Source organism: Bison bison, unplaced genomic scaffold (genome assembly GCF_000754665.1).
Source record: "Bison bison bison isolate TAMUID 2011002044 unplaced genomic scaffold, Bison_UMD1.0 scf7180017864243, whole genome shotgun sequence".
Taxonomy (NCBI): Eukaryota; Metazoa; Chordata; class Mammalia; order Artiodactyla; family Bovidae; genus Bison; species Bison bison.
In genome coordinates this window covers 2,131,684-2,144,683 of record NW_011494815.1, presented here as the reverse complement: position 1 = coordinate 2,144,683, position 13,000 = coordinate 2,131,684, and the positions used below count along the sequence as shown (strand labels likewise).

Sequence of the window (13,000 nt, the reverse complement as noted above, 5' to 3'; positions counted from 1 at the left end):
CAGCCATGAAATTAAAAGACGCTTACTCCTTGGAAGAAAAGTTATGACCAACCTAGATAGCTTATTCAAAAGCAGAGACATTACTTTGCCAACAAAGGTCCGTCTAGTCAAGGCTATGGTTTTTCCAGTGGTCATGTATGGATGTGAGAGTTGGACTGTGAAGAAAGCTGAGCACAGAAGAATTGATGCTTTTGAACTGTGGTGTTGGAGAAGACTCTTGAGAGTCCCTTGGACTGCCAGGAAATCCAACCAGTCCATTCTGAAGGAGATCAGCCCTGGGATTTCTTTGGAAGGAATGATGCTGAAGCTGAAACTCCAGTACTTTGGCCACCTCATGCGAAGAGCTGACTCATTGGAAAAGACTCTGATGCTGGGAGGGATTGGGGGCAGGAGGAGAAGGGGACGACAGAGGATGAGATGTCTGGATGGCATCACTGACTCGATGGACGTGAGTCTGGGTGAACTCCGGGAGTTGGTGATGGACAGGGAGGCCTGGTGTGCTGCGATTCATGGGGTTGCAAAGAGTCGGACATGACTGAGTGACTGAACTGAACTGACTGAACCCCAAGATAGAGGTCAGGCCCACCCTCTGGGTAAATTCCAGAAAGGTCCCAGAAACAGTCTACGCCAGCCTATCTTGGAGGTGAACCAGAAGAGTGAAGGAACGAACTCACTGTCCCAAAGCCAGTTCCTTCCCATGTCTGAGCCTTAGTTTCCCCTCTGAAATAAGATGATAACCAGGATCCCTTCCAACTTGGGCAGCCTACTCAACAAATCAATGCCTCTCCATCCTGGCAGTAAGGCACATCTGAGATCCTATGAATTTGGAAAACTGTTGTGCTGATGTGAACATGCTCCCAGCACGGTATCCTCTGCCAACAAAATCAGTGTCTGTTTTAAAAACATGTAAATGGGAGTATCTGCAAGGCCCGGCTCTGACAGTCAATAAAAGCTGGACACTAAAGTGGCAAAGGGAGGACAGTTGGGCACAGGTGTGCATCTGAGCACGCAGAGGTTGGCACTTGGGGAAAGCTGAGGTCTAGTCCCTGCTCTGCCACCAGCCAGTTGGGCATCCCTGGGTGGAACACCTCCCTTCCCTCAGTTTCTCCATTTATACCATGAAGTAGTGGGGTGAAATCATTTCTAAGGCCCTGCACTTGTGACACTGTACATGTCATTAAGGGTTGGGAACATCTCTTAAGAGGTAGGCGGGCTTCCCACATGGTGCTTGTGGTAAAGAACCTGCCTGCCAATGCAGGAGACATAAGGAGACATGGGTTTGATCGCTGGCTCGTGAAGAGTCCCCTGGAGGAGGGCACGACAACCCACTCCAGTATTCTTGCCTGAAGAATCCCATGGACAGAGGAGCCTGGTGGGCTACAGTCCATAGGATCACAAAGAGTCAGACACGACTGAAGTGACTGAGCACACACGCATGCTCAGGGTAGGCAGAGAAAGTGGCACCCAGAAGGTTTCAACACACCAAGAAAATGTGGATTTGCCCCAGGCAAGTATCATAATTTTTGAGTAAAAGCTAATCATGATAGCTACTACTTGCTGAGCAGGAAAGATATGCACGTGTTTCTCTGTGTCGTGTCATGTAGCTCTTCCCACATCCCAAGATGGTAGATAGGATCATATTCCTATTTTATAGATGAGGACACTGGCATGTGACTCAGAGTGGTGAGTCACATGCCTATACACTGGACTTGTGCTCAGATGGTTTTCAACTCACCTCTGAACTGCTGTTTGCTACAATGCTTTCTTTACAAATGCCTAAAACCAGTCATTGGAGTTGGTGTCTAATCCTAACATTCAGGGGGGAAAAGGCAATAAAATTGGCATTCACTTGTAGCTGTGATTGGCCAATCAATATTTCACAAAATATTCTCCCAGAACGATATAATTTGAGAACTGGAAATGTGACAAGAGAATTTAGCTGCAATCACTCACTCAAAAAAAAAAGTAAGTATATCTTTGCCAAGATGCTTACATTGTTCAGCCAATGAAGAAGTAAGACTTAACAAATGGAAAAATAATTATGTTTGCCTAAAATTACATCTTTTGTGCACACCAGAAAGCTGACATGCGTTTCAATTATCTGCCACGGGAAGACAAATGGGTAGATCTACAAAGTCGCATTATGGAACAGTGGTACCAGAGAACACCTGATTGATCTGAATCTGGTTGAGATTTGCCTGAATGGATCTGAATAACTTGATTTCATTTCTTGCTTTTCCCTGGATGATTCTGGGATCTGCTCAAAATGAGTGGACACAGAAGGCACTGCTCATTTCTGGATTTTCCAGAAACATTCAGATACTGAAAAACATTGCATTAATGAATGGTCTGTCTCACGGTTCTGCCTAACAACCCTACTAATGACCATCAAAGGCTGAATCGAGGTTCCTCCAGGCAGAACACCTGGCCCAGCTCCTCACAGATGCCCTATGGGCCTCCATCTCCCCTTCGTCACACGAGGAGCATTGTCTGAATGGCTGCGGAGGTCCCTTCTGATTCTGACACCAGGAAAATCGAACAAATGATTCGTTTTCTTAAAACAAAATAAAACAAAAATGGCCTGAAAATAGTGTGTGTGGGAAGATTACAGATTAAAAGGGACTAAAGAGACACATCAACCAAATGCAATGAGTGGACCTTGTGTGGATTCCCTAACAAACCAATTAGAGTCATTTTCAAAATAATTAGAGGAGCAACATAGACTTGGAATAAGCATATTAAAATATGTTAAATGCTTAAGGTACAATAATAGGATTGCAGTAATGTTTTAAAAAGTCCTTATCTAGTAGAAATGCATACTGTGATATTTATAGATTGAAATGAGATAATGTCTGGGAGCTGTTTTAAAATATTATAGCAAAAAATGGGGGGTGGGGGATGGGGCGAGTCAAGATAAACCAAGACTGGCAAAACAGAGAAAACAGTTGAAGCTGGGTGATGAGTACATGAGGTTCACTGTGCTATTATCTCAACTTTAGCGTCTGTTTGAAAATCTCTGTAATCAAAAGCTAAAACAATGCCAGATTCCTCAGAATACTGGCACTGACTTAACTGCCACTCCCCATACATTCATGCGCCTGAGTCATATGGAAAGACTGAATAGCCCTGAGAAATTATGCAGTTGAGAAAAAATATTCTAAATAAGTTGAAACTAATGTTTTCACAGAGTATTTTCTATTGACTTTGCCTTCTTTTATCTGGAACATTGTACTTTCATTTCTTCTGACATATTTTATTGCATAAACACAACATCTCTGAATATAGAATTCATCAACTAGAAAGAATAAGCATCAAAAAAGCCTACCTTGAAATTGAGTAAATTTAATGGTCCCCATTCTCTCCCCGTTCCGGAATACAACTTGACCCTAAAAACAAAACAAACAAGAACAAAGAAGAAATGCCATATTAGCCCAAACACTAGTGATCTCAACTGAAATTCATTAATTGTAGAATGCAATTATTACTGGAGAAAGAGCAGACTCCTGAGGAACCACAGATGCAAAATTAAGCTAATTGTTTTTAGAACGGTTGTGACTTTATCTGGATAATTTGAGGAGCACAAAATAATGAAACCAACACATGTATATTAAGGCCAAGATATGCACCATCATTATCATCATGACTATTTATTAAACACCCATGTGCCCTGGACAGGGTCTTCCAGGGTGGTTGGAAAGATGGAGGAAGAGATGAAGCCCTTGGTGCCTGGCCCTGGCTCTGCTCCCATGCCCCACCCATAAAGATGCTGGTCTTTGCTGAGGCTGTTTATCTGAAGGGTCAGAAGGGATACAGGAATACAGGGTCGAGGCCTGTATTTCTTATTAAGGACAGAGAATGTTTCTGTAAGTTCTTCGCGAGTGGTGATGTCAGCCCCAATTATAACTGGGCTATGGGGCAGCACAAAATTAAGCTTCTTGAGCCAGTGAGACCTGACTAGTGTCACAGGCAGCTAAGCACCCCTCATTAGGGACCCCAGGAGCTAAAGACAAGAGTCATCTGCTGCATCTGCTTTGCTGGCTGATACCCGGCTTCCATATGCTGGGCTAAATAAGCCAGGAACATAAATTTAGAGAGGGTGTGGTCTCTCTTTGTCTATTTACGGTCCACCTAAAATTCTGCAACCGTGCAAGGAAACTGACACAGGTCATATCAATGAGCGTTTATGACACACTTGAGTGGAAAGGGGGGATGATTCTAATTTTACAGATCAAGAAACTGAGATTGAAGGAGGTTATGCCAAGGTCATTGCCAGTGAGCCTGCTGGATTCAAACCTGAGTTTGATTTTAAGGCCTGTGCAACTTTACCACAGCATGTTGTTTCTGATCCAGAAATAAACCTCTTCCATTCTTTCCATTAACGTGAAATTAAGAAAGTGAATTGTCTTAAGGGTACACAGCTTTACGAGCAGTTATAAGCTTACATCATCAGGGAACAGCACAGACGATACCATGGATTCTATGCAATTCTCAAGAGAAAGTGACAGAAAGTACATGTCTTCCCATGGTGGAAATCCAAAGTCTGAGCCCCTGAAGCTTTTGGAACAAAGAGAATCACTCAACCTGTTGTCGCAATGAGAGACACGTTCTAAGGCTACTTTGACACCTTTTTGAAATCCTGAAGACAGCTGCGAGTAGTATCAGTTTGAAACTAACGCCCACCGAATTCTATATTCAGGTGACGGTAAGCAATTCCCTGGAGTGTGAAAACACTTCAGCGTAAGGTGAGACAGGAGCTGTGATTTTATTTCTAGGGATGATTGAAAAACATAGAACATCTTCCAAAGGATCACTTTTATGCAAATGGACCACTTTGCAAGGGTGGAAAAGATGCAGATATTGTTCACAGGACATTTCTTTGTTTGACAGAGGTGGACATCTAACTAATTCACCATCTTCTGCCAAGCTTTGAAGAACTCCAAAGAGCTCTGGATATAAAATGTGGACAAATTCTGAAGAATCTTAATTAAATGAAAAAAGTATATCGAAAGGTATTCAATGTGTGGATGGACTAATACTGGAGTGGAATACAGGACGGGAGTGAGAAAGAATTTCCTTTCACTTTTGGGTTTTTTTCTTTTTTTCCTTTCTCCTTTACTTTTTAGATAAAACTAGTTCATCTTGGAAGTAAGGTCTGTCATATTTTATTTTTCTCACAGTAACTATGTTTGTAAACAGGAGCTCCTCCTATCTCAATTTTTCAGGTAATGCAGTGGAAGGAGGCCAGCGTGTCAGTGTCTCAAAGCTGGGTTCAGGGCCCCCTCGGGCAAGTCCCTGAGCACCTGAGTTATGGACCCTGCACAGCTCCTGGTTCTCAACAGGCACTCAGTAAATGGCACCAGTAATTTTTATCTAAACACACTTCATAGCAGAGAGCTGAAATAAAAAAAGATTTCAAGCACCAAGAAGCTTTCCAACCTTTGGGAAGACATTTTCAACATCACATGATTTTAGCTGGCAAAGGGGTAAACTGTTGGGCCCTAAGCCAAGGTGGCTTCACAGCTCAGAAACATCAGCCCCTAAGTGACTGAGTTCCCAAACCACATGGGCCACTGTGTGTTCAAAGGGAGAAAGCTGAGAGCTCTGTGACTGTGGTAACTGAGAGTAATGTGGCTACATGGGTGGGTAACTGGCCATGTCGAGGGTCTGCACCAGAGAAGGGCGGTGAAGCTTGCCAAGCCCCCTTCTGAGGAAGATTCGACATGTGATTCTCTCCTAAGGTTGTGACCATGGCATCTGCTGGGTTTGACAGTTGATGCCAATTCTGCAAACTTGACCGTGGCTGACTGGATGGGGACCACCGTCCCAGCCAAGCCCACCTGGATAAGACTGGACATGAGTGAGGAAGGCCACAAGCCAACCAGGTGATGTTCATGAAATTCTGCCTGATGGATGTCCTCCATGTGAGCAGGTGCTCAACTCACAACATTCCACAAATATTTACCTGCTCCAGGCCAAGTCCTCTTTTAGGTGCTGATTTCTGCTCTCAGAGACCTTTACATATGATTAGGACAGACAGGCAAAACATATTCACCAATAAATGAATGAGGTCACATCAGTTACTGAAGAGTGCTGTGAAGAAAATCAAAAGGCAGTGCCTGGGCGGTGGAGAGAGTCTGGTGGCTCACATGGTAAAAGAATCTGCCTGCAGTGCAGGAGACCTGGGTTTGATCCCTGGGTCAAGAAGATCCCCTAGAGAAGGGAATGGTTATCCACTCCAGTATTCTTGCCGAAGAATGCCATGGACAGAGGAGCCTGGCAGGCTATAGTCCATGGGGTCGCAAAGAGTCAGACATGACTAAGCGACTAACACACTTCCAGGGAATACCTCATTGAAGAGGGGACATAAGAGCTGAGGCCTGCATGGCAAGAGGCAGCTACTCCAGGCGAAGGCAAAGGCCAAGACAGAGGCCTTCGGGTGGGAAGGATCAGAAAGGGCCAGCAGGGGGATTGAGGTAAGGTAGGCAGAGTCTGGGGGCCCCACCTGGGCTCTGGAGGGGATGCTAAGTGCAATGAACAGCCATGAGGGTGGGGAGCCTAAACAAAGAAGTAATATGATCTGATTTAAGATTTGAGACGATTGCTCTGGTTCTTGAAGAGAAAGTGGGAGTAGGGACATGGGAGGGAGGCTCAGGCATCTGGTCATCCAGGTGTGAAGTGACAGTGACTTAGAGTCCAGTGGTGGTCACACTCTCCCACTGACCAGTCCAGAGTGCATCGCCAAGGTGCCTGAGCACTGTGGCCGGGCAGCAGACACTTCCCTTCTACTTCTATCCTCTGGGAGGGGATGTGGTGAGCACCGTGGTGTGTGACCAGATGTCCCCAGGATACAGACATATTTCCCTAGCATCTTGGCTGCTGCTGGGTTGCTCGAAGGGTGATGATTAAGGTTAAGTCCCTCCCTGGGCGCAGCCTACATCCACTGGTCAAAGTGAAGGCACACAGCAGTTTGAGTCCCCTTGCTCAGGGCAGCTGTGAAGGACCGTGGGCTCCAGAGGTCCCCCAGGGGTGGCTGAGGCCGGGACTGCCGCTGCACCCAACTCAGCTCATCCCTCTCCCTAATTCTGCTTCCCTTCTTTGGTTTTGTCCTGAGAGCCTCCCTGATAAACCTCCCGTATGTGAATCTCTGTCTCAGAGTCTGTTTCATGGGTAACCTGGCCTAAGACATCTGCCATCAGAAGTCACTGGAACAATCTCTTTTTCACAAACCAAAGGAGCCTGAGCGATAACCGGTGGGAACAGAGGCGATGGGTTCTGAGTCAAGTCCGCATGGCAACTAGACTCTGGTTTCACAGTGGCCTGGCATCTTAGCCAGGAAAGCCGGGCTGGCTTTGGTTTCTAAAACCCCAGCTTGATCAGGGATTATTTTCTGCTCTTCTCCCCACACGCATATTCTTTATGTACATAGAAATGCTGAGACTCTCCTTAAGCTTTTGTTGCGTGCGGTCCAGGCTGTAACAGAGGATCATTCCATCGACCTGAGACCAAACCACGTGACGCATTACATTCCAAAGCAATGGTGTTCGGTAACTTGGCTGGGGTGGAGGCTGGAATCTGTCGGCTCCCAGTCCACACTCACTCTACTATGTCCTCCTCTGTGTCACAGGGGCCCACAGCCCAGAAACCACATTTCCCAGAAGCCCCTGCCAGCTGGTGTCTATTTAGGTTCTGCTAATGAGAAGCATTCACAGGAGGTTAGAAAGTATGCAGCAGGGAAAAGCTTTTTTAATTTTTTTTCCTTCTTTGGTTGCAGCAGCAGGAGCTGAGTGACTGCAGGTGTCCAGGGCCCCAGCAGCTCCGCACTGTTAGTGTGTGTAGCGGGGCTCTGGCTAACTGCTCAGTAGCAGTGCTGGGGTCCCCGTGGCAAAAGAAAGTGCACTGGCAGGAGCCTCAGAGGCCAGAGTGCTGGGGTCTCCATTATTGTATCTGCATTTCCAGTCTGCTCTGTGGCCACTTAAAGACTCCGTGGAAGTTGGAATCCATTACCAATCAGCATGCAGCCAAGAAAACAGAAAGTACTTCAGGCGTGTCAGAGGAGTGGCAACACCAGTCCACTTACTGCTCCTGCAGCCCAAGGGGCCTGGTCGTTTTCTGTAAATATTTATCTCTGGTGACAGTGCCTACCTGACTTGCTCCTCCACCCCTTCCAACAAAGTTGTAACCAGTTCCCTGTATTAAATCTCCCTCTGAAATGCCTGAAGTGCTTTCTGCTTTCTTGACTGCATGCTGATTGATAACGGATTCTAACTTCCAAAGGAGCTTATAGAATGACCACAGAGCTGATTTGGAATGCAAATAAAATAATGGAGGTAAAACCCCAAGTGGATAGTTTATAAGGAATTTTCTTCTTCCTGAAAGAGATGTTGCTCATGTCAAAGACAGCAATCTGTTTCATAAAAGCTGATCCAAACAGTTCAGGTTGAATTGGGACACATAAAGCTGAATTTTCTTTTTTAGAGGAATCTTCAGAACACATAGGATAACATATGGAAAAAAGACTTTAGTTTCTGCATTCACCAGACAAGAGTAAATTAGCCACCAGTGTGACCTTGAACAGTCCTTGAATGTTTCTGAACACCAATTCTCCTACTTGAAAAATAGGAAGAAAAATACTTCTCGGGATTGTCTGTGAGAACTGCTGCTGCTGTCTGTGAGAACTAAAGAAGACAATCATGAAAAAAGCAAAACCCAGAATTGCTGCACACAAAGATTAACTCTTATAATCCTCCAGATAATCTGAGTTTGCAAAATTCCACCATGATGTCAGTTGAGAATCCCCAGAAAAATCAGCAGAGAGTAAAATGTACACTAAGGATTCCTACAGTCAGTAAGATTCAGTGGCGCCCTCTTAGAAAAATTAATTCTGTTTTCACTGTTCATCTTTAATGTTTCACCACTAAGCATGAAGAAAATTTATTCCAACAACAGTTTATGAATTGCACAGGCCAAGCCCTACATTGGAAATTTTTTTTTATCTCTTTCAATTTGACATTAAAGGGCAGGGACACCCTGCCTGGAAAATTATCTGACGCCGGGCTGGAGCTGAAGGCTACAAAAGGGGAAGACTTGCTTGGCTCAGCCTAATCTCACGAACTCTGGGCCCACTGAGGGACACAGTCTCAGCCGGACACGCTGCATTTAGGGAAGGCGTTCTGTCTTTAATACGGCTCTAACTGCACTCTTGTCTCCAGGCAGTTGTTTGTCTTTGGGAGGTGTGAGCAAACATGATCAGCTGAGTGTTTGATTTATGCTGTGGGGAAACAAGATCTGCCCTGACATGCCACACAGACAGCAAAATCTCTAAGGAGATGGAAGCTGAAGGGTACTGGGGGATCCTGGCCAGCCCATCATTGTCTGTGTGGATGATTCAAGACCACTGTAGGCTGTTCTGCTGCCAGCCCTTTACCTAGGACAACACTGGTCTCAAATGAATAACGAGGACTTTGAGAAAATTTGGGGGTTATATTGCTGGTCAGATTTTCCATGAAGAGTAGAGCTCCTCATCATGTAGGTTTGAAGAAGAAGGTGTTTTCTGTTTCCCAGGGGATGACAGGGCATAAAAGAGAAATACAGAGAAACTGGGTATATCTACCCACATGTTCTGCAAAGGTGAAAAATACTCCTTTTTTCCTTGCATGTCCCTTGGGCTATAAGATAAGGCATATTTTGCATACTATTTAAGATATTTTCTTACATAAAAATGCTTTTGATAGACCTAAGTCTTGAGGAAAATTTGATGTATCCATTGAGTCTTCAGCAGCTGGTTTGCAGTGAACTAAAAGGAGGGGCAGGATGGGAAGTGTGCCCTGTCCACTGGCGTCCTTCTGCTGGTGCCATTAACTGCAGGGGCATCCTTCGGAGGGATCGTGATCAGATGGCCCATAGGGTTAAAGTGGTGTCTAGCCACAGAGGGAGTGGTGGTCTAAGGCAGGGTTCAGTGAAGCAGAGAACAGTGGAGACCAAGAAAAGATGGCTGGCTGGATGGCCTAAGAGAGGTGGGACCAACTGTCTTTTTTCTTCCTGTAATGATACAAGAGTCAAGCTTATTTAGAATAGCAAACTATCAGATATGAATGAGATATCCAAGAAATAAGGAAACACTAAAGTGAGACAGATGCATGATGAAATATTACGATACACGCATTGAATCAATCAGCACTGTTGAGCACCTATATGTCAAAGTTGTGCCAGGCAGGCAATGGATAAAGAGTGAGCAAAGTTCATGTGGTCCTAGAGTGTGTGCAGCTTGTAGTCTGGTGGGAGCTACAGACATTAAACAATAAATACACTGATAAATATATAATTACAAACTACAGTAAGTGATATAAAGGAAAAGAACAGGGTAGTACAAGAGAGAACTGTAAGACCCCAATTATACTGGGGATCAAGGAGGACTTCCAGAGAGATGGCATTTGCATTGAGACCTGAAGGAGTTAGCTCAGAGTGAGGGGAGAGTTTCCTCCTGGGAAGAGGAGCTGCAAATACAAAGGTCCTGAGGCAGGAAAGAGATTGGGAAGTGGGAGGAGCTAAAGCAGAGCCAGTGGAGCTGAGCAGAAGAAGAGCATGGAGTGGAGTGGGCAAGGGGGTTGTTGTTCAGTTGCTAAGCTATGTCCAGCTCTTTGTGACCCTGTGGACTGCAGCACGCCAGGCTTCCCTGACCTTCACTATCTCCCAGAGTTTGCTCAGATTCATCCTCTGCTGCCCTCTTCTCCTTTTGCCTTCAATCTTTCCAGCATCAAGGTCTTTTCCAATGAGTCAGCTGTTCACATCAGGTGGCCAAAGTATTGGAGCTTCAGCATCAATCCTTCCAATGAATATTCAGGGTTGATTGGTTGTTCCTGGGTTGTGGGATTATGGCTTTTTTGTCTTTTTACTTTTCAATATTTTCCAATATCCTCTAATCAGCATGCATTACTTTAATAACAGGAAAACTTTATTGAAAGGCTATTATAAGGAGGCACATTTTTTACAGATAAAAATAGCAACATCATCACCAACAAAATAATACTCCCTCTTGGAACAGATTAAGTTTTACTGACAGCTTAGAGTTTTCCTGAATAAGAGCCAAGGATCTGGGCAAGCATATGCACATTTCCCCCTCAACTTAGAAGAATGGAAAGAGCAATGAACAAGGGGTCTGAGAGGTAGATTTGGGCTGTGCTCTGCCATTTTCCAGAAAGGGAAGCTGGGGCAAGTCCCTTTTCATCTCTGTTCTCAGGTTTTTCTCTGCAGAACATGCAGTGATAACAATCTTTAACTTATTTTAGCTCTGCTAAAACACTTGTGTATGTTATCTAAGATTTTTTTCCTGGGGTTCTCCTTTATTAATTAATTCTCAACAACAACCTCAATGGAATGAACCATGTATTATTATTATCATCTCCATTTTAAGGATAAGAAAACTGAGGGCCTGAGAAGAAAGTTGCCTAGGGTCACATCTAGAGGCAGTAGAACTGAGACTCACCCTACACATGTCTAACTTCAAGCTCAATCTTCAAACCACACACTACCCTGCCTTCATTTCAAAAACTAGTCACTAATCAGAAAATTAGCCCTTTGTGGGGGTGAGAGTGAGTCCCAAGCAGCCTTGGGCTAGGGGGAATAAGGAGGAGTGGAATAGGAGGTAGGTAGAAGAAGCAGTCAAGAATGTGTTGGTAACTGTTAAACTGGCTTTTTGGGGTGGGGGCTGATCTGTAGTGTTTGCCAATTTCCATAGTGTAAATATTCCCACCAAGGCAGATTTCAAGCGATCAACCATTAACAACTGGCTCTAGGCAGCCTGCAGGAGCTGGTTCCAGCACAGTGGCCTGGTCAGTCTTCTCAGGAATATGAAACTGAAGAGAAATTCAAAATGCCTAGTTTTTAATGGCTCAAGGGATGGATGAGAATCTCTTCTTAAAGCGGGGCAGGGGGAGGGTGCTTCCAATCAGAGAGGGAAGAGCTAGAGGAGGGGCTGTCCCATTACTTCTACTGTCTCTCAGCATCCAAGCTGCCCTGGTCCACTGGGCTCTGTGTGGCTGGACCTGGGACCCTGTGGGCCATGTCTCCGAGCCTCCTTGTCAGCTCTGCCAATAGCCAACCCTAGAGTGAGTGGAAACTGGGAGAAGACACAGACAATACTGTTCTGTACACTTGACACTTGCTAAAGGGGTAGATCTTAAGTGTTCTCATGACTAAAAAAGATAAGAAAAAGGTAAATCTGTGATGTGATGGCTATGTGAATACCTTGATTGTGGTGATCATTTTACAATGTATTCATACATCAAATCATCAGATTGTACCCCTTAGATATATATCATTCCTATTTGTCAGTTATCTCTCTATAAAGGGGGGAAAAAAAAGAAAAACTACTTTGGCTGCTGTGTGGAAAATGGATGGTTATGAGAGCAAGACTGGAGACAAAGAAGTCAGTTAGCAGCTGATGTGGAATCCAAGTGAGAGATGAGGGTGACACAGACAGAGAAGAGTTGGGAAGGAGGTGGACTCCTCGGGGCCTAGAGGGGGCTGGGATGTGAGACGTGAGGAAAGCGGAGAAGTGAGGAAAGGCTTTTTGATTCGATGGTGCCACTTCTCATCAGCACAGCTGGAGCGGGGATCTGGGGGGCCAGTGAGTGGGGTCCTTGCCCGGCTTCCTGGGTGAGTGGCCACGTAGCTCTAAATCCAAGAATCACGGAGCCTCCTCTAAGCTTTTTGTCCCCACCCTGAACCTCCCTTCTTTCCTGGTCATTTGCAGATGCAAGCATCCCCATGATTAGAAATATTTAATTTTGCTTTACTGTATGTTCTATTTTTGTTAAACAGATTAGTCTCCACAAGGAAAACCAGACTGCTGACCAGTCAACCTGAAAGTCTGAGACATGCAATTTGCAATCTGTTGGAATCTTCACTTTAAGTCAGGTGGGCTGCAGACTGGCCTGGGGGCCAGAGACAGAGTTCAAATGAGGCAGCTGGTACTGCAGCAGTCCAAGCAGACTGCCAGGGG

At 45.1% G+C, this 13,000-nt stretch overlaps 1 protein-coding gene across 1 annotated transcript in view; it reads right to left on the bottom strand.

The window, feature by feature from the left end:
• The window catches only part of GABBR2 (gamma-aminobutyric acid (GABA) B receptor, 2), a 410,792-nt gene that overhangs the window by 100,026 nt on the left and 297,766 nt on the right, over positions 1-13,000 (bottom strand). Inside the window, exon 9 of the mRNA XM_010847041.1 lies at positions 3,326-3,386. Within this exon, the coding sequence (XP_010845343.1) occupies positions 3,326-3,386 (61 nt within the window). The remainder of the gene's footprint in view (positions 1-3,325; positions 3,387-13,000) is intronic.